At 39.3% G+C, this 22,829-nt stretch overlaps 2 protein-coding genes across 9 annotated transcripts in view; one reads left to right on the forward strand and one right to left on the reverse strand.

Annotated features, from left to right (window-relative positions):
• The window catches only part of LOC109043210 (tonsoku-like protein), a 123,653-nt gene extending 123,529 nt beyond the window's left edge, over positions 1–124 (reverse strand). The window contains exon 1 of one of the 2 annotated variants that reach the window (XR_011900887.1): positions 12–123. The gene's annotated coding sequence lies outside the window, so the exon portion shown is untranslated. Of the gene's footprint in view, positions 1–11 lie in introns of both variants that reach the window. The other variant, XM_072306501.1, reaches the window with a different exon arrangement.
• Positions 125–910: 786 nt separating this feature from the next.
• LOC109043214 (palmitoyltransferase Hip14) overlaps positions 911–22,829 on the forward strand; it is a 39,985-nt gene continuing 18,066 nt past the window's right edge. The window contains exons 1-3 of one of the 7 annotated variants that reach the window (XM_019060346.2): positions 911–1,214; positions 5,114–5,311; positions 16,765–16,986. In XM_019060346.2, the coding sequence (XP_018915891.1) occupies positions 1,145–1,214; positions 5,114–5,311; positions 16,765–16,986 (490 nt within the window). In that variant the 5' untranslated portion in view covers positions 911–1,144. Of the gene's footprint in view, positions 1,423–5,113; positions 5,312–16,761; positions 16,987–22,829 lie in introns of all 7 variants that reach the window. The other 6 variants (XM_072306520.1, XM_019060347.2, XM_019060349.2 and 3 more) reach the window with 6 other exon arrangements.

The following is a 22,829-nucleotide window of genomic DNA, read 5'->3' on the forward strand; positions in this document are numbered from 1 at the left end:
TTTTCTCTATGCGGCCGAGCTGAGTAGAGTCGAGCAGATACGGAATAGACGATGTTAGTGGTAACGTCACGGAGCGATATTGGTGGTTCGATATCTCGAAAGTCGAAATGTGCCCCAACAAACAAACGTAACCTCCAAAATGAACAATTGACTAGAGTAGTAGAGTCCCTTTATACTGAGAGTCAAGACAACACCCCTCATGGAGCATAGAGTACAATAGAGTCGCAAAGTACTGGATCGCCGATGAAGTCACTTTTCGAGGCTGTTTTGTCCAGTTCTCCGGAGACTAGTGTGCGGCGACTAGCGATGACGCATACGCAGAGACTCGCGCTCAGCGCTCCCCACTCCCGACAGTCCCGACTCGGCTCCGTTCGTCGTCGGCTAGACACACACTGAACCTAGAGTCCCTTTATACCCAGAGTTAAGACAACTCGATTATCAGCTGACTGGCAGCCGGCCTTGGCTGGCCATGGAGGCCGAAACGAGTGCACCAAAACGAACGATATTGAGGGATAAGGATCAGGAATTCTGCGATGTCTGTCACACAAAAACAACAACATCAACAAATTGATCAATTAAAACGAAAATTAGATTGGTTTGTGAATAATTTCTTAATCTATTTTCATTTTAGACCGATGGAAATAACAATTTACTCTTGATAAACCACAATTAGGTAATATTTTCATTATTCTTGTTCACATTCGAGGTACCGCCATCTTGGTGCACTCGTTTCGGCCTCCATGAGCGAGAACCAATCAGAATTGGATTTTTTTTTAGGCCACTTTCAGCTCAACCAAAAGTGAGTTGTCTTAACTCTGGGTATAAAGGGACTCTAGGTTCAGTGTGTGTCTAGCCGACGACGAACGGAGCCGAGTCGGGACTGTCGGGAGTGGGGAGCGCTGAGCGCGAGTCTCTGCGTATGCGTCATCGCTAGTCGCCGCACACTAGTCTCCGGAGAACTGGACAAAACAGCCTCGAAAAGTGACTTCATCGGCGATCCAGTACTTTGCGACTCTATTGTACTCTATGTTATTCTATGCCAAAAAGTAAATATTGTGAATTTGTGACAATTGATCCCATCCCAAACAAAATTTTCATAGAATTTTCTCTTTGGTAATTGTTCAAGACTGACCAACTAAAATCAATGCCATACATAATTGTGAGCAGCATCATTGAGCAGTGCCCGCGGAAAGTATCGGTCTCTGGTCTAAAAGGTCAGCTCTATTCATTCATCAACAGCCTTTTTGCTTTAAAATCGGTGTTATCTGGACCTACTTTCTTCCTTCCTCCTACCACTGTACTCAAAGTTTCAAACTGTCGTCTTGCTTAATCTCTTATCTTTTCTCTATTCGCATCAATACCCATTTTCATCAAAAGTCCTGAATCTACCAACCTGAATCTGTCTCACCGTCTCCATATCAGGTAATATAAACTTCTCTCATTTTAAGGATTACCTAAGACACCTTTTGTTTTAATAAGAATGCGTTGCCGATTAGAGTTACGTTTCTATGAGCACTCTCATTGCGCTTGATGCATATAGTGGGACACGGACAGAGAATATATAGGCTACACCAACTGAAGGCTCACTCCCGTTTACTCCAATGTATCGCGTTTTGTACTTTCCAGCGTCTCTGCATCATTGCCGCGTGAATGTGTTCAGGTAGATTATGGGGGTAGGAAGAAGTGCGTTTCGCCAATCAAACCGACTCGAGGTCGTCCGAGCCTCGGACTAAAGGCAAAATACAAACAATGCTTTCTAGGTGTGTTCTTCTTCTTTGACCGAGATACGCTGGGAGTGAGCCTTCCGTTGGTGAAGCCTATATATTCTGTGACACGGATTCAGCATGCAGTGAAGAAGGACAGTTTACTTATACATGGGTGATTTCATGATAAAAGGAATGGGTTTCAAACGACTTAAGGCCAAATAGGGATGGACGAATATTGAATTTGAATGCGATTATTTGATTGCAATGATTTGAGAAATTGAATCTTGCGATTTTGAATACTTTGAAGCGAATATTCAAATCGTTCCGATTTTTGATTTTTTTGTAACGGTGCTCCGCAAATACAACAGGGTGGTGGAACAAAGCTTGTACAGATTCTATTTATAGATTCTACAGGTTCTATTTTTCGCATGTTTGGAAAAGTATTTCCATACGATGAACTTTTTTCGAACCATACTGGTGGTAACTTCGACTCCAGGGCATGTAGGTCTGTACTGAATGGTCTACTGGTCTAGAGGAGAATTTTCTAACCTCGTACTTAATTTCGAATTGTAGGAGGGAAAGTAGTAGATAATCGCAGTTTTACCTTTGCGTATATTAATTGTATATTCAAATACTTTCACCAACATTTGATTGTGATGCGATTATCTTGGTGACGATATTTCAAGTATCGAATATTGATTATTGAAATAATCGAGCATCCCTAGGGCAAAACGATTGAAACCCAAGTTGATAAATCAATAGAACTGATGTCCCTGTACTCATGCATGCGAAAAACATGATGAATTATGATTATATTTAATGGACTTTGACGGCCGAAAATGTCTGGTTGGTTAGCGTCGCCAACCTTGATTTTAAGGCAAAAGAGCAATTTGCAGTAAGTAATAAATCAGTTCTGATCATGGATTCTTTGGCAATATTTGCCATGAAGAGACTCTAATGTTCAAGAAAATTGCCATTTTAACTGAAGTGCTTATTTTGAAGCAAGAAGAGCCTTTTAAAAGAAGTGTCGCCATCTTTGGCAATATATCATGGCAGTTGTAATAAGTGAGTGTTTATCTCGCCAGATGGAGCCAGGAGTTTCAAAACTGTCATAAAATGGTTTGCTGAGGTCCTCTTGACTAAACCATTACTCATAAGTTGGCTCGCTGTACAATGATAACTTTAATTTTTATGAAAACCAGTGATTTTTAGGTGTGTAGCTCTAATTCCTCAATACACAAAATCCTCAATGTAATGTAATGAAACTAATAAGAAGTCTCCACAGTTTGGAGAACTTATACTTAAGGCGCGATCAATTCCACCTCATATCTCCAAAATTGCCAAGTTTTATCTTTTGTGTCATCTTTTATTTCACATTTTGAAGTGTCGGTTACGCTGTGTCAGTTACGCAACTGACAAAAGGCAGTGCCGCCATGTTGCGTGCATAGAGAAAAAAAAAGGAGGTGTTTCCATTTCGGGCATCTTGGACTTTTTTTGATGACGTAGGTCGGTACGACGATTTTTATCATCGATTTTCTTGGAAATGGTGTAATTTATGGAAAAAAGTCATTCCTTAAAAAGTACTTGTAATTATATCATGAGTTGATTTAAGGCAAAAAATCGGACATTACGCTCCGTTTTTCATACTTCGAATCCTGGATTTTGCTGGCCAGGTTGCAACAACCTACGTCACAGGGTAAACAAACCTCAAGATGCAAACATCTCCTTTTTTTCTCTATGGTTTGCGTGGACCTCAGCAGATCATGTTGCGATGGGATTAAATCATTTTTATTGTCTTTTGGAGGTGAGAAACCTGCTTAAAGGTACCAATTTGTAACCGATTTATGCCGACCTCATAATGGTTTTGTATATCTCACAAGAGCTGGGTGTCTTCCGATCCCCAAAAGTCCCCAATGTCCCCGATTATCCCCGATTTTGGAAGGGTGTCATGCCCCCGATATCCTCGAAAGTCCCCAATTTTCTTGTTCAGGTCCCCAAAAAGACAAAAATCGTCCTAAACACCGGCATTTTCAAATTTTCCCGCTAAATTTTTCCGGCGGCGCGGAATATCCAGGAATAAGAAAAAACTGAAGTGTTGCTTGGTTTTTTGTATGTTTTCATTGCTTCAACACACACACACACACACCCTCACACACACACACACACACACACACACACACATATATATATATATATATACGCTTTATAACGCACTCTGGCGTTCTGCGACACCCAAACGCCACATATGCCTGTCTTCCCAGAGGTTATCGGGCAACTGACACCGCAACATCTCTTCGTCAACGCCCTGCCGCCAACCCTTTACGGGACGTCCCCGTCGCCTCTTCCCAGGTGGTACCCAATCCAAAACTTGTTTGGGCAACCTCTCCTCCGACATTCTTTGCACATGTCCATACCAGCATAACTGCCTGGACATGACGTCGTGCACGATATCTTTCTCAACCTTCATCACCTGGCGAATTCTCTCATTACGGACACGGTCCCGTCTCGAAATGCCGGCAGATCGCCGCCAAAAATCCATTTCAGTTGCTTCAACATGACTTGTGAAATTTGTCGCATAAAATAATCCTTTTACATGACTTGTGAAATTTGTCGTATAAAATAATCCTTTTAACGCTGTAACCAGCTCCCTTTCTCTTACTATTTCAGGAAAAAAAGTCCCCGATTTTCTTGAAAAAGCTCCCCTAAAAGTCCCCGAAAGTCCCCAATTTTGGTTTTTCACAACTGGTAGACACCCTAAAGAAGCAGTTGGGCCCACCATGAGGGTAATGCATAACACGGCTAGAAGATCTTGTGTGAGTTTGGCCAGAAAAAGAATAACCAAGAGGAAAAGAACTAAAAATATTGTATCTTGAAAACGAAAAAAAAATAATATAAATAATAAAAAAATAAAATACGGCAGATCATAGGGTGATGGATGGGATCCATACACAGGTTTTCAACAAGATCTCTCAATTTGAATTGTGAAACACACATTCAACCCTTATTCTATATTATACTAGCAACTCAACGCATGCTTCATAAAGACGGTATGATCTAGACTTTCTTACGGCTTTTGAATTTTTATCAGTAGCTTAACTATATTCTTATATTCTGTTTTTGCACTCTCTTCTGGATCGAGAGGAAACTTTTGTGGATACGTCGATCATTGTAAGTAAGTAATGCTAATCCGTACAGCAGAGAATATTCTGAGAATGAATTCTGTTGGATTATTTAATTAATCAGAAAATGTCATTGGAAAAGCAATGATTACGTAATCTATGAGCTCATGAAAATTACTATTTGTTGATCTCAATGACGGCTCTTTTAAATAAACGAAGAGGTTTTTTATCCTCTTTTTCAGTGGTTCAATTTAATTACATTTTGTAATAAGGAACTTCAATTTCTAGTTCATCCGTCCAAACTAAATGCAAAATATAGGCAAAATCTGGTTTCTACTTTGCCCCGATTCTACATCTTCGAATTGATGAATTGGGCCATACATTGCAGTTGGGACTACAATTCCTGTCTTGGTTTAGAATCAACTCATGTCACATACAGGATCGGAGAGGATCGGTACACAAATTTCCCAAAACATCGGACAAACGGTATGACCCTCATTTCGTGAAAATGGTAAAAACTGCTCTTTACTATACCTATCTATAATAGTGAGGTCGCTTAGGGTCAAAATAGTTCAAACTAGGCTATACCTACCAGCATAAAACTTGGTAAACATGTAGTTGACCGTACCTAGAACGAAAATCCATCGGGACTCAAGCTGGATCTCCCATGTTTCCCCGTATATTGGCCGCCATTTTGGAAAATGGCCGCCATAATCTGATTTGCACTGTTATCTCATTTTTCAGGCATTCTAACTTACTAACATGAAATTTAGCAGGAATATGCTTGAGTGTGTCTAGAATGAAGAAAAATTAACACTAAAGCCCAGTCGGCCATTTTACCCTTGCTATTGGCGGCCATTTTGGAAATTAACAGCCCAGTCCTGCTGCTTCGCGGTATTCCTCAGTAGAGTACCACAGACATTGAATAGAGTAGACCGTGCACTCCCTATCTCCGCCGTGTCAGCTGAGCGAGGCAACTTCGGCGGGACTCCGTAATGGGCGGGCGGGGTGGGAGCTCGCGACTGAGCCCCCCGCAGCCTGAGCCGGCGTTGCGCGTACTTGGAAAAATTAGTTGCGCGCTCGGATTTTCGCGAATTACTCGTTTCCACTTCATTTTTCGGCAAAATTTACAAGGACCACATGTTAATAGCATGAAATTTACTATTACTCTGAACAATTTTCGTTTCTCTACAGTCATTCTTGACCGGAAAAAACGCTTCATAATGGGCCTGTTGCAAACTTTTGCTATATCAAAACTAAGATTTGTTTCTTATATAGATAATGCCTCAAAAATCACGATGAGCGCATTGGCAAAGTCTGAAATGCACTCATAACTTCACAATCTGCGTAAGAAATTTGCGGTTTTTTGAGCTTCCCGCTTCAAAAACGATACTACGGCACAGGTGAACATTTTGTTAGAGGAGGCGTTCCATCGTCGGCAATATTCATCATGGCCGACGCCAGTTCGCCAAAACACGTATGATGAGACGAGATAACACCTGAACAGCATTAGACCAGATAACAATCGGCGTGTTTACGTTCATATTTTCCTCGCTCGCCTTGATTGACCCTGAACTCACCTCGAATTACGCGCGGAACTGCGGAAGCGTCGGCCATGATGAACATTGCCGACGATGGAACGACTCCTCTAACAAAATGTTCACCTGTGCCGTAGTATCGTTTTTGAAGCGGGAAGCTCAAAAAAACACACATTTCTTACGCAGATTGTGAAGTTATGAGTGCATTTCAGACTTTGCCAATGCGCCCATCGTGATTTTTGAGGCATCATCTGTAGGAAACAACTCTTATATTTGCTCTAGCAAAAGTTTGCAACAGGCCCATTGAAAATAGACGGATGTTTTTATAATGCGAGCAGCTTGTAAAGATGACGGCGTGGATAAGAAGTAATTTTGTAAAAGTTACAAAAAGGATTTAAAATGAGGTCAATCATATAGGTAAATCAAGGGTAAAAACGAGGAATAGTGTTATTTATTGTACATAAAAAGGCAAATAAAAGTTACGAGAGAGTTACTTATAGCTATTGTCCATCTTGATCTAAGAGAAAGATTTGATGAAAAGCTGAGAAACAGGGGCAACGATTTAGGCAGTTTCAAAGTAACGAGATTTCAGATTATTCCACTGAAAAAGATAATGTTCAAGCATTATTATCCAACTAATTTGCGAGTCGCAACTTAATGTTATTTAATCTGCTCAAAAATTTCAAAATCAATACTTCAGTCACTTGTTTATAACTGGCGATCGTGGATACTGTATATTTTCAAAAAGTTTGGGTAAGTAATTGCTCTTAATTCCTTTGCATTTTTAGGCGGCTCTGTGATCAAGTCGCTGCGCTCGAGAAGGGCACGCACCTCTTTTTTTCGATGTTCCAGAATCTAATGTCGCCTACATTTGTTTAGTAGAGTAGTTTCTAATGGTGAATTTCAAGGATTTTTTTCACAGAAAATTGCTGAATCATGAAAAATAACTCAGTAGAAATTAGAGTACCTGTATAGCGAGTAGAAATTTCAACGAAATCCATGAATTTCTTTCACTGATGAAATAATAGTAGAGATTTTGAACCACCGCAACCAAGAAGTGTCATTCTTGCACCCAGTGCCTCAATTTTTCTACACATTGCAGTGCAGTGGATTCTATGAAATGAGTTTTTATCATGTCCTTACTTTCCTCTATAAAATTAAAAGAACACAGCACTTATGCTACGTTTTCAGCAAAATGCTGAGGGCATTTACTTAATATTACGTTTATTACAAATAAATATCACAAACGGAAACAACACTATTTTGAAATTGAAGACACTAAGTGGACTACAATTTTCAATGAAAAACTGCTATTTTTGGCTCATTTTAGGAAGAACAAAATGTGCCATTAGTTCATGATCGGTTGTTGTGTCGTGTATTAGTTTCCTGTGTAGATAGGTAATAAAACAAATGAACCAAATATAGTAGTTTCTTAAGGCTAAATGTGGTCAAAGTCTAAAAATTATCATCAGGACATAATCATTCTTGTCTCTTGCCCGGTTCATCAAGAATTTGCTCATGTGTAAGCATACCATAAATTGAGAGTTGTGTGGTGGTTACTCATAAAAACTAAAACTTATCTTCACACAGAAACATTTGATTATAATTAAAGTACACATCAGCCGAAAATATTCGCACTAATCAATTAATAATTAAAGATTTCGGAGCCGAACCGTACCAACCTCGTACTAGCGCACTGTTCGTTTACCGCGAGCTGGGGACGGCTGGGGCTCACTTACCTCACCGGTGCCGTTTCGGCGTCCCGCAGTCATCGGTCGGTGCGCCATGCGAATGAAAGAGAAGTTGCCTCCGCTCCATTTCACAGCGCACGGTCTACTCTATTCAATGTCTTTGTAGAGCACCGTTATAGACAAGAGTATGACCATTCGTATCTTTTTACTACAGGAAAGCTGTGCCGCTTTTTAATTGGTTAACGAGTTTTTAGGCTTCATGATGCTCTTAAGGCCGTAAATAAACAAACAAGATGGCGGCTCACCGTAACATCGATGAGAAGCTACAATTTGACATAAATTACACGGCAGTAACAATTTAAATTAGCATATCTACGAATAACACGTAAAAAACACATGAAAACCCTGTTAAACGCCTTTCGCCTTTATCACAGGAGGATGTAAGATGTGCATAACCTCAAACTTGCTTGCTGATAACAGGCATCTTGTTTGTTTATTTTCGGCCGTAATAACATCGTGGCAGCCTATTTTCACGCGACCAATGAAAAACCGGCACAGAAATGGTCATACTCTGTCTATGAAGGTACTCTATTCCCCAGATATGCGCAGCTGTTTTGCAGCTAGACGAGTGCATTTTGGCAGGAATATCCATAAGTGTGTTGGAAATAGAAATTCATCAATACCAAAGTTTGGTCGGCCATTTTACCGCCGAACTTGGCCGCCATCTTGGAAAAAAGCGATCTGCCCTGTTCCGTCGAGGTTTGTCGGATTTTCGTGGCTGTTTTAAAGCTAGACGCGTGAATTTGGCAGGTACACCCAGAATAAAGTTGGAAATACAAAAACGTCGAGACCCTAGTTCCGCCGGCCCTTTACCTATGTTATTAACTGCAATTTTGGAAATAGCGGACCATTTACCCAACTCCAGGTGACGGACCCCATCTCTGTGTGGTTCTCAGATTTTAGGGGCAAAGTTACCACCAGAAGAATGAAATTTGACTGAAGGATACATGAATGTGTCCATGCATATAAAACATGTAACGCAGAAATAGCAAATAGAGTAAGTAACATATTTCATTATCCGGTGGTAATTTTCCTCGTACAAAGGGCCAAATTATTGTAAAATATAATGATGAAACAACTGCAAATATGCGAAGTTTAATTTGCAGTGCATTCCTCTTTGCAGATGTGATGGACAGTGTGATCCAAAATGAATTCTAAAATCTTTCTAAAACAATTCTCTTTTTTAAATTAACCCAAGATGTATGAGTTTGCTACGCAGTTTTACATTCATTTTGAAGAAGGAAAATATTGTTTTGAGTGCGCGAAACAGAAAGTATGAAAATTTCAACTATATTTTTGGCGCAAACCGAAGTAGTTGCACCAGCCAGAACTGTGGTTGAATCAACCATACCTTTGGCTAAAGCAACCTCACCTCACCTGCTGCCGCCAAAATCAGCCAGAAACTTATGTATTTGAAACTATCACACCACTTTTTCGGCACATTGCTTCTATTACCCATCGAATAATCTTTACCCATCGAAGTTTACACAATTTTATTGCAGATATTTGTCTTTATTCCTATTTTTTTTATTTTTACATTTTTTAAAAATTTATTTTGAGCATTTTGTATTTGAGCAATTCAACCAGAATCAGCTCAACTACCTTTCAACTTGCCTAATTTGCTCTCATGTTTTATTTTCGCCACAGAAAATTAGGAAACAAATCATATCAAAGCTTTCCGCAACTGTCCACTGACCTGAGAAGGAGGTACTCACAAAACTTCAAATCAGAATATTCCTCAGCTTTCTAACAGTAAAACGAAACACGAGAAGCCATTTTGCAAAGTCTTATACAGTCATCCTGATTCTATGCAAATTCCTCCATTCAATCGTACAATTTCAAGATAAAAGATCTTGTGACTATTTTGTTCTTTTCTCTCAGAGGAACTTAAATAATCCTACGAACAAAAGACCATTGTAGGTACTCATTACTATTATAATATTCTTATGTTCTGAAGTGGAATCTGCTCGAAAAAATAATTTGAATTTTTTTTTCTTTTTTTACATTGTATCATTTGTTGATTTTCACAAAATGTAAAATATTTCATGGTTTCTTTTTTTAAAAGACCGTTAGGTAGGCACCAAATGAGTTCCAAAATTCCTACGCTATGTGTCCCTTGTTTACTTTAACTTCGATTTTAAAAGGTGCTAAATTAGTGTTTTAAGAAACATTAGAAAATGTCCTGAAGCGCAGCGCGATACAGCCACCTTACAATACTTTTCAATCTCAGGAATTTCCCAGTCTTTTTTTTAAATTCAAATTTCAGTACTCTCTCTCTAGAGCGGCACTCTCTGTAACGGAAAACTCTCTGTAACGGATGTCTCCACCGGTTCTGCGACGTTCCCATACTAAATACATGTATTTTCCCCTCAACTTAACGGATGTGGCAACGCAGCGACCCTCTTTGTACCGGACGCCTGCAAATTATTTTAATGGTTGACAATTGCACGGCTCATTGTAAAATGACTTTAAACAATATCAAATTGGTTTTCTTGCCCCCGAATACCACCAGCGTGCTACAGCCGATGGACCAAGGCGTTATAAAATGCCTAAAAGGTTACTATCGTAAAAAAAAAGACATTCCTACTTCTGCTGAGCATAATAATGATGAAATCATCCCGAACATCAAAAACCAAGACCATGACAAAGAAAATGAAGACGAAAACGAGGATGAAGATCCCGAAATTATACCTCCAACGAGTAAACAAGCCCTTAATGTTTACAATAATAATATGTTTAATGTATACTGTAAGCTTGACCTCAAAAACTGTTAATTTAGAAAACGTATATTAAACCACAGCGCAAAATAGACAGTACATATGTATCTTCCAATATCAAGACTTCTCTTTGGTGACTTTTTTTAGAAAAATAAATAGATACATTAAGTAAATTGATGAAATTTTCTTGTTTGTTCCAATTTTCTCTGAAGTAAAAATTCACCTGTTAATCCCCTTAAGCTTGTCTGGATATTTCTTATTTTCAATTATATTCAAGGGTATTCCTGCCAAATTTCATACACCTGGCTGCTACAAAACAACGAAAGTCCGAGATACCTCGGAGAAACAGAGATTGCCTGCTCATTCTCAAGATAGCGGCCATTCCGAGGTAAAGCTAACTGCATTTAAATCTCAGGACTTTTGGATTCCTCACATATTTACACGTGTTCATTCCAAGTTTCATGCATAAAGTTGCAAAACACTCACGAAAATTTGACAAACCTCGAAAAAACGGGGCACATCGCTTTTTTCCAAATGGCGGCCAAGTTCGACGGTAAAATGACTGACCAAACTTGAGTCGCGATGAATTTCTATTTTCAACACACTTATGGATATTCCTGCCTAAATTCACGCGTCTAGCTGCAAAACAGCCTCGCATATCTGACAAACCGCGGAGAAGCAGGACTGTGCTGTTAATTTCCAAAATGGCGACCATTAGCCTGGGTAAAAATGACCGACTTAACTTGGGCCTCGATTGATTTTTGTTCTTAACATATTTATGCATATTAATGCCAAATTTCATGCATGTCATTCTCCAAACCGCTAATTTTCAAAATGGCGGCCAATAGCAAGGGTAAAATGACCGACTGGACTTGAATGTCAATTTTTCCTCATTCTAGTCCTCCACCCCCTCCTCTCTTCAAATGTTAGAGGAGGGGAGCAGGACTTTTGGAACACCTTGTATCAAATTAGTCTTACTCTGACAAGTTTGTCTACCAACGTTTACTAGCATTAATAAGGGAGTGGATGTAGGCATAGGTATACTTCTTGGGGAGCTCCTCTCCCTGCTGATCGCCAGACATCAGTAGTGGCCCAGTTGATAGTAAAGTCTCAAAGCGATCTTAACGCCATGCTTTCAAAAATTTTCCATCAAATCCCTCCTTTTTTTAAACAACTAATCTCCAGTTTTAATTTATTCTGCTCTTGTCTTTTCTTTAAGTTTTTGTACTACTATTGATCCCTATTTTCTAAGGTGCCAATGAACCATGTATTTCTAAAGCACCTAAAAAATGTATTTGTTAAGGCTAATACCGGTAACCGGCCAATGACGACTTTGTCCAATTCGGCCGGGCGATGACGTTATTGACCGGCCAATCATATCCTTGGCCGAAACGCGTGGCTATTGACAACAATGGCCAGCCAGTCTCGTTAAAATCGACGTCGGCCAACCACGTTTGGGCAAAGTGTTCGGGAAAAGCGAAAAATAAAGTTTGTAACGTCTTATTTTACTTGTTGGTGCAAGATTCGCTGTTGTGGCACCTGGAGATACGAAGGTCTCTCTGAGCGCGGCACGAACACGTCTTCGTTGTACATTTCTGTCGGCAGTTACATCTCTGGAATCCTTGACCTCCCGTAACTGAGCTGCTGGTTACAATTTGACGGAGACTCTTCTCTTTATGAAGAATGTCGGAAATCGGGACGAGGTCTTCTTCCCATGGAGTGAATTGATTGCAGGAACAGAGAGCACGCATAATTCCATGAGGTGCACCGAGCGTATTAAAATTGTCTTGGATTTCGATGACCACCGCTAAAATGTCACGAAAATAAGTTTTTCCACGATCGACATCAGGCACTGGGACGGATACTGTCTTCCCAATAGGAACAGGAGTAAATTTAGCAGTTGAAATTTTTTTCATTCGGTCAGCTTGAATTTCTAGGTTCTTTTTCACAGCAGATCGCGTGGCTTTAATGACTTAGACATTTTCATCTAATTGCTGAATTGAACGAGGCTCTTCTTCTGTGACTGGTTCGAGTACGGTCTCCATTACTGGGATTGCTCCAGTTACTGCCTCTGTTGATTCGCTTGTAGCTTCGGTTGCTTCTTCCTCAAGCTCCACACCTCCTGGCCATGGCGTAACTTTCCGTTAACAAGCTTCATAGAGGGCAACATTTCTTTCAAATGTCGGAGAGCTTGGTTGACGAATTCTCGTCCATTGTCGCTGTGCAAGATCCCTGGAGCCTTCACTCAAAAAAAGCTCCGGCCGTGGAGGCCAGAAGCAGCGGACCTGGAGCACGGACTGCATGGGCTATATGGCACTACCGTTCGCTTGCGCGCCTGACGGCCGGGGTGCTAAGAGCGGGGACGACGCGGAGTGCTACGGACATGAAAACGGTAAGTCGCGGCCTCGAGCGGCATAGGCAGCTTGCGCTCTCGGCGCTACTTACGGGCTGGACGGCCGGAGCACTGCGCGCCGCCGCTGTCCGCGACGTGGTGGATTTTTTCGGAACTACAGCTGAGAATTCACCTTTAAAGTACATAGAAAAGAAAAACTTTCCAGCAAAATTTTAAACCTTGAATGAATTATTTTGTGTCAATTTTTGAACAAGATTTCTTTTTCTTCCTTTCTTTTTAAAACCATATTTCTTTGCTGATAGTTCATAACAATTTAGTTTCAGGAAAGTGATGGATAATTCACTGACTGAGAAAGAAAAAGAGCATATGAACGTTAGCTTGTTGATCATGTTTCAGATATCAAGAGAGATTTGAACTCCTTGGCTGATAGTTCAGCAAGTCAATTTGAGAAAAGAGATGAAAATTAGAAGAGATGATGCGTATTGAGAAAGAAAATCAGCATATGAATGTTAGCTTATTCATCGTGTAGAGATATCAAGAGAAATTTTCAATAACCTAACTTTAATGTTGCAAGCCTTCCTAGAAATAAATAAAGCACTCTAATTTGTAGATAGCAGAATGAACTTTGGCTTAGAAGTATTCAACTGATTCTTAGCTTTACAATAAATAGGTACCTTGGAACTTATTTTTAGGACAAAAATGAGTAAAGTTCAAAGATTTGAAGCAGTTGACTATAGCGTATTAAGTCTGCGGAATACTTGTCAATGTTTGATGGATAAAACAAACAAAAAATTAGATAATTCCTCTCATTTTAGCCCATATCAGGTTGACAATAACATTACTTCTGCTTTTGGGATGATAAGAACATTTGTACGGGTAGGTATGTATGTACGCCAGGGTGCAAATATGTTTTAGGCATTTTCACAATCAGTTTGATCAGCCATATATATCCAATTGACTGGGTAGGTACAACGCTATGGAAATAGTCCAACCACCGAGACATAAAGGAACACATGTAGATAGATCAAAAATTCTTGCTACCTATTTTAAATGTAGAACAGACTGCCCAAGGTATGATAAATTGCTAAAACTCATTGCAGCTAAATTGAAAAATCATTTTTATCACTTGGCAGCCCGTTCTCAATAAATGTAATTACTTTCACTCAATGAGAATTCAGCATTTGTCAAAAACAAAACCTGGTTCATCCCTCGATAAAAAATACGAATGCAAAGTAGGAAATCACCTAAATGATTAACGAAGGAAAACCACTGGCGTAGGTCTAGGTACTTACAGATTTTTACTCCTTACGACTAGAAGAGCTTCAGAATCTTGAAAATGAGGTTGAGAATATTTCAAGATGTAAAATCAGTAGTAAAAGTTGACAAAACTTCAAAATATAACTCTCCGCAATAACTACCGGATACAATTTCCAGAAAATATAAGCAAAGAAATATATCACCGAAAATTGTCACACTTGTAAAAATTATAGATCTTCTCTTCAGCAAACTGAAGCGCGATTCACACAAAATTTTACCACTATTACAGTAACACTGAGCTCCCTAGAATTGGGATATAGAATCAGAGAGATTATTCACAGCAACAACGATCGAGCTTGCTGTCACTATTAGATAATCTGCGCAGGATAGGTTCTACATTTTAAGGGTACAGTTTCCGCTGTTTTTGTAACAGAGAGGGGAGATGTCAGAGACTGTAATACTACTCACAGTTGAAAACATTTATGAGTTAGAGATTAGATCGAAATGGAATAAAAACTGTATCCTCTTACACAGGCAGAACAAAGCAAAAGTGACAGAATACAGTTTGCAATAAACGGACATTCTCGTGCCTACATTATCAGTATTTTAGTGTGGCGGTAATTTACTCTGTGGGGAGATGCGTGGCAGGTAATTGATTGCTTTTCTTTGATTTAAGTTCTTTCCCTTAGTAGGGGGAAAATAAGTGAATTGCAAACGAACTTACAGGAGGAGAGAATATGAGCTCAGTGCGTAGGTACTACCGAAACTGACAATTTTCACTTAACTCTCGTCGCATTTCCGAAAGTATTTGACAAGCGTTATCACACAGAACTTTAGAATCAATCGTGCATCACACAGAACTTTAGAATCAATCGTGCATCACACAGAATCAAGAAAATATATCGAAAACCTCCATAGTTAAACGAAAAACGAACACACGTAATGAGCAATGACCAACAATGACCAAGCAATTTAGACTAGATTCTAACCTCAATAAACAACGCTGAGTGGTGGCTCGATCGCTCCCGAATATGTTCAAGGCTGGCGGCAACTTTAAATTCACGCACTGAATAACATTGACGTAAAATATTATAATTTTCTGCGAATTTACACGGAGCCATCTCAATTTTAATCTGATGGTGACGCCATTTTCCGAAAACTGAATCTCACCTCACTGCCAACGGCCGTGGAAGCGCTTGGTTCCGATCTTGAAACCCGTAACTTACGTTCGGCTCCTACCCGGTCTTACGGCCTCAGAGGCCGCGCGGGCTCCAGGGGACTTCGACCGCTGCGTCCGGTACTAGCTGCCTTACGGCGCATAAACACCGGAATCACCAGTGTCCAGAGCAACCGGGTCACAGGGCCGTAGTTTTTTTTTTGAGTGTGCATTAAAGTAAAAATGCCTTTTAAGTTGTATGCTATCTCTTCTGCTGTCTTGCTTTTCAATTACTTTAAAATAACAAATTTTGTCAAGTGGTCTTGGTAGTTCACAATAAATTTATAATGGTTTTTTTTTCTGACTTTGCATATCGATAAGACCAACTTTTCCCTAGAATTGAAGTCGTTACTTATGATGGGCTTAGAGATTAGCTGCCAGATTACGACCAAACATGCTTATTTCACCCATTCGTCACTGATGAAACAACTTATTTGACATTGGCCAAATCAGGATGGCCGTTAATGTCATTGGCCGGTTAATGTTGGCTCAACACGAAATATTACAACTTAAATTGTCATTGGCCAAAAAGGCCGGCCAATGACATCTTTGGTCGGCCCATGCCGTCATTGGCCGAATTACATACACCACCAGCCCTTAACATATTCACCAACCAGCCATGCACGATACTCGTATGCATACCTGGGTTTGTTGATCCCATCAATTAGCCCGAAAAATAGCATATCCTAATCTAACTTAACCTCACCTAAAAATTGATATTTCAACCTATTATGACGATATTTGCGATTTCGCACGCATACTTGGTTGAGTGCTAATTGCACATAATCCCGAAACATCTACTCTGGATCAACTGCTCAGGGAGTAGTTGGTCCATTTTGTTGATCCCCGAAAGACCAATGCTGAACTTGATCAATATACCAGGTATTAACGTTGACCACACGTACAAAAATTACTTAAATGTGTTTTATGTAAATGAATGTAAATTCTGTAGAGTGCAGGTGAGTCCTTGAATGGCTTCCCTCATAGGCACCGTCATCCATTGAACTCTTTGTCTTTGTATCTATGATTTTTTTAAATTATTTTTACAATATGATCGATCCGTTTTTTTTGTTCCTACTACGCTGATAACATTTTTTTTTCCAGCAGGTCAGGACATTGAACAGCTGGCTGAGTTCAGATCAATCTCTCAAATTGATGAGTTTACAGTTTTGTTTCGAGAGCATGTCTGTGTTATGTTGTCTGCCTTAGAAGTATTGGGTTACCAAGTTGTAACGTCATCCTCAACATTGGGGCCTGACCCTGCTCACATAACGCATATATGGACTATGAGAAGGGCTCTTGCTGATCCAGATCTGATCTCCGCTGATGGTAGGTTTCAGGATTGAATCGATTTGAGTCCATCGCAACTTCTATTCCCCCAATTTTTCTGTCAACTCTTTTTTCCTTGTATCTAAAACTTTTGAAAATAGGTTGAAAAATTAAACTGCAGCAATGGAAGACTCACTCTTTGAACCATTCAAGTATTTTAATGAGTACTCTTTGATCATCACAAGAAAAAAATTTATCTCCTCTGCATTTGTGTCTTTCGTCCTTCCATATTTGCGTATTTCCTAAAGGAAAAAAAGTACGGCTTTTCTAACCGATGGCAGACTTGAACTACAGAGCATGCAGGGGTGCAGAAAATGTGGAACGGTCCTGATTCCTTGGAAAGACCCAAAATTAAAGGTAGAAGTTGTTTTTAAGGATTAAAAATGTTGCACGTCTTCGTATCAGTCCGCGGAGAGATCCGTGATACTAGCGCAGTGTAGCGGATGACTCACATGACGCGATTCGCGGAGAATATCAAACTATTCATGGAGAGGGAAGTAGTGGTTGGCTCATTTCGATTGACTGAGCGTCTCTTGCTTCCACTTCTGATGAATTTACCGTTTCTTAACCGGGAAAAGATTTGAAGATTTCTTTGCTTTCCACATAAATAAGGTAGCTTTTCCTTATTTTCGCCAACTGGATGAAAGTCAGTGAAAAAATGTGGAAAGATGATGCAAAATGTGGAAGAACCCAGAAAAGTGTATTATTCTTAGCAACCTTACACAACTTGCGCTTTTTTCACTCCTCTCCCACGTTTTTAGTAGTTTTTACATATTTCAACCTGAAACTGTGGAAACCATTCCATCTTTTTCCGAACTTTTCCACATTTCCTCCTACTGGATGAAAGTTATTCACGCCTTTCCTACGTTTCTAGCAGTTTTTCAGTAGTTTATAGTAGTCCAAATTTCAGCCTGATATTGTGGAAACCTCTCTATACTTTTCTCACTGACTGAAAAACAGTGAAAAGTGGAGGGACAATGCCGCTCACGTCATACATATTTTCAAAATTTGCGCTTTTTCACGTATTTTCTATTCTTTTGTGCTCTAAGCCTCAAAGCCTTGCAACAGTTTCTACCAATTTCTAGTTTCGAAATCTTAATAAAGTTAATCCGCCTTTCTCATTATTAATATCAAGTAATGTTTTTCATTTAACCATTTAACTAATGTGATAAAATAACATCTGGAAGCATTGCACAAAGCACTGCGAGAGTTGCACAGTAAGCGCTTTGTACTCGTTAAATTTGGCGGTCAATTTTTTGACAAGAAAGAAAGAGGTCCTTTCTGATGAAATAGGAGGGATAATGTGGGAAGCCGGCGGCCGGACGTTTGAGAACGTGGAAACGTGGAAGATTCTGCACCCCTGCAGATCATGATCATGTATATGAATCACTGGTCATGGATTATGGATATGAATACCGTCTGAATGGACCACTGGACAAGGTATCCATTCAAGCAATCTGATATATCAGGGTGTCCCAAAAGTAAGTAGACTAGTGCTGTCATTTCAAAAGGAACTAACTAGAAATGTGTTCTTGGTCTCATTTAAGAGATCTAATCATCTTCTATTGATTAAAATCAATATCACTCCATTCGGACAAAAATTGACGAAGTTATAACAGTTTTTGTGAAGGGTACTTGCGTGCTGCCCACGGATTTTCAACAGTTTATACTTTTTATTCTTCCCTTCTCGTCTTTAAAACGTTTCCAATGCGTCTACGGCCAAAGACCAGAGGAGGTGCTCTAGAGTAGTGGCCCTAAACAGGGCCGATGGAATGGGGCAAGCCGGCCGGCTGCATGATGTCCGCTGGACGAGTAATGTGGTCCTTGTGGTTGACGGGAGCGGAGTGCCTGGAGGTGGTGAGGTCACAACATATATAGCCGTGGTTGAGACTGCATCGGCTACACTGAAAAAAATGTTTCCTAAATAAAAGGCGGAGCCGTCTTAGACCAAGTAAACCGGATACTTAAAAAGTATCGACAAGAAACGGAAGTTTGAACTAAGACATCGGAGTTACCTTGGATCAAGAAATAGCGTTTTCTCAAGCCAACGCTCCACGTTCTCTTAAAAAAAGAAAGCGTTTACTTGAAAAAAGGAAACATTCCATGCCGTGAAAGTATTTCCTAAATTTAAGAAATTATCGTAGGTTTGAAGTGAGTATCTGTCGTATTGATCTAGGTAAACTGTTTACTTAGAAATAGGAAACGGTTGCGTAACTCCCACGTGCATTTACTGGCTTCAAATTAATGGTTGGTTTAAAATTAGTAAACGGCGTGTTGGACGGGAATGCGCGTTTATTTTATTGAAACCAACTGTTGTCTTAGAATTAGTAAACGGGGACGCCCGGCAAGAATGGATGTTGCATAACTCTCAGACGCGTTTACTTATTTCTACCCAATTGTTGTTTTAAATTTAGTTAATAGTCATTGCAGGTATGCACACTGCACCCATACCATATGTATTATTATTAATCAATAATTGTAAAAAATGGATTAATTTATCGAATTTTTGATGAAAAAAATTATAGAATTGTATGTATCTGCAAGTATCGAAGATTCGACATGGCAAGTACCGACTTGCAAATTTTGGCCTACCTATCGGGATTTGAACCTGGGATCTACAGTTTACGAACCTAACACCCTACCTACTTAGCCATCGGGGCTTATGTCTCAGTTGGCCGAATTTACACTATATAAGTCATTGACTTAGGCTCTCACCATTATTGTGATAGTGAATATGCGTGAGACCTGATGGGTTAAGATTTTTTGAACTCGAAAAGATGAATTTGGAGCAAATAAGAAATACGCGTGTTACTGTCGTCACTTTTTTCACGTTTATATTTTTTTCTTTCCCATCTTATATTAATTTTTAATCTTTTTAAAAAGAATTTAATACAATTCACCTTTTTTAAAATTTTCTCTCTTCATTTTTCTTGAAGAATCGCTGACTTTAAAAAATACGAATAAAGAATGAAACTCTTCGAAAATTTTTGTAACATAATAACTTTTTATTTTTGATGACTGAGATTGTTACATTTTTTTAAATATTAAAAGTCCTATTCAATTCGACTATAATATTCAAGAATATTCTGGACCATTTATTAGACTTTTCTATTTCAATTAGAATATTAATAGTTCTATTCAATAGTTCTAATTAATTAATTCACATCGGGCGGAAAAGAAAGAATGTGAGCACTTTAAAAGAAACATTAATAGTTCTAATTCCTTACTTTAAAATATAAGATTTGAAAATTAAGGTTTGAGATTTTTTGGATTAAGGCATCTTTTTCCGTGGACAGTCACAATTTATTCATAAAAAAAGTTCAATCTTCGATTACTTTTATATTTTACTCAGTTTACATAATCACACGCGTGACGTTCTAATGTTTTATTGTATAGCTGCACTTCCTTTTCGTTACACTCTCTAAAGTTGATAGGAAGGTGGTAAAGAAGTGCTGGATGGATCCACCCTATTTTGCAGGGAAACAAGGTGAAAAGGTTTAAATACTTCAATTACGGTAAAACATGTTGAGCTCTTATGAGTATCCGTACAAGACTGAGGAAGGGGGGGGGGGAGATCGGTCCCAACAGGCCCTTCAACCCAAAATTGCCCCGGACACCAATGAATCAAAGTTTTAAATATCAACAATTTTGCACTTGCAAATTCCTTTCGAAAATACAGAAAAAACTTTATTTTTTTTCGATCCACTCCATCGTCCATAAATCAAAGGGACCCGGAAAATCGATATTGAACAGTGAATACACTACGTAGCAGCAGAGTTATTCGATTATCTTTATCTGTCAACTTGGTGGGTAACATGCTGAAAAGTATGATTCTCTCCACATTTTTTAATTCCTTCCTCGGCCCTTGGCATAAGCATGCCTTTTATTTGACACTTTTTAATTCTATCTGCGAGGGATCTTCCATTCATCAGGACAGGAAAAGTAAGGAAGAAAAAAAAAAAAAAAAAAAAATGCGATTGTTTAGTGTGAAGAAATACATTGTTCGATGAAACTGAACTGATGCAAGTATTAAGTCCTCTTAATGAGGCCCCCTTCACTTAAAAATAAAAATTAAAACTTCAAATGCAGAATGCCGATCCATTTAAAACAATGCAAATATTTTCCTCTTCTTCTCCTTCTTTACTTCTTTATTTATTTAATTTTTTGTCGACGCCGAGCATATGAGTGATTTCTCAAAGGACACATTGAATGAATTTCTCCCTAAATAACAATTATTTTGTAGACAATTATAATGGGCATCTTGATTTTTTAACTTCCGTCTCCTTTTATTCCGTCATAAATGGTGTTGGTTTAAGCAGATGCTAACGGCATGCATCTGGCAGCAATTGCATGCATCATTCTCATAAGAGGCGTCACCATCTGGTTTACTACTTTTAAGGTAACTGGTTTCTTCTTTTGACGTAGCGTGTTTTCTTTCATCAAACAAGCTGTTGGGTTATTAAAAGGCAACAACGACTAGCTAATTGTATCATGCTCCACTGAAGGTGTTCACCCCGTTTACTAATTTCAAGGAAACAGGTTTCTTCTTTCGACACAACGTGTTTTTTGTTACCAAGCGAGCTGTTGGGTTAAAATAAGGCAACAGCATCTGGCTTATTGCATCCTCCCCCGCTGAGGGCATTTGCCCCGTTTACTAATTTTGAGGAAACCGGTTTTTTCTTTCAACGCAACGTGTTTCACTGTACCAAGCAAGCTGTTGAATTGAAAAAAATCAACGGGTGTATTGCTAATTGCATCCGGTCGCCTCGAAAGGAGTTAGCCCCGTTTCCTAATTTTAAGAAAACTGGTATCTTCTTTTGACGCAACGCGTTTTACTTTATCAAGCAAGCTGTTGACTTAAGAAGAGGCAACGGCCGGACTCGGAAGGCGTTCACGCCGTTTACTAGTTTTGAAGAAACTGGTTTCTTCATTCAAGCAAAAGTTGGCTTATTTTAAAACAACGTTTATTTTACTTAAGAAAACACGATTCGCTTGTTTCAAGCGAATCATGTTGTCTTACATTAAGAAAACCGTTAGTTTCTTCCAAGTCAAACCCGTTTTGAAATAAGTAAAAAATCCAAGTAGACGCGTTTACTTAAATTCAGGAAATCTTTTTTTTCCGTGTAATCAAGAGCGAGCATGGGCTGCGTCGCCAGAGGTGAGCGGTGATTGGCCACCACACGTTTTTTCATCTGAAACTACTTGTCAATACCAATGTCAACTTAGTAATACCGTACAATCGTCGTCCAACTTCTGGTGTTAGCATAGTAACGAGAAAAGACGGACGATGTTCGAACCCAGATAGCACCCAGATGTTCCTGGAACGTTCTCAGAACATTCATTGAAAAAACCGGAACATTCTTAGAACGTCCCCACAATGTTTTCGGAACGTTCTCAGAACGTCCTAGGAATGAGTGAATGGGAAAAGGTAGGACATTTGGATCTTCTAAGAACGTTCCTGGAATATTGGATGAAAGAACGTTCTCAGGACATTGAATAAGGAATTCTCTGTACTCTACACTGCACTACAATTTTTTTTTCTTTTTTTTTTGGGGGGGGGGGGGGAAGGCAATTGTCAGTGCTGGAACCCCGAGTGATGAGTCACTCGAGGTTTTTCACTAATTTGAACACTATTAGTCAAGAAATAGGCTTTATTATCTCCACGAGGCGCTATTGCTGCGATATAAGATTTCCTTAGACGTTTATGCATTGTTTTAACCTGCAAAACTGATACCTACAGAAAACGGTTGAGATGAATTTGAATGCTTCCAGAAATAGCCAGGTTATGCATGATTTCTAGCCAAAACCAGCAATGCATGCGGCAAAACACATTCAACGCCTGG

The sequence above is a fragment of the Bemisia tabaci genome, chromosome 1 (genome assembly GCF_918797505.1).
Source record: "Bemisia tabaci chromosome 1, PGI_BMITA_v3".
NCBI classification, from domain to species: Eukaryota; Metazoa; Arthropoda; class Insecta; order Hemiptera; family Aleyrodidae; genus Bemisia; species Bemisia tabaci.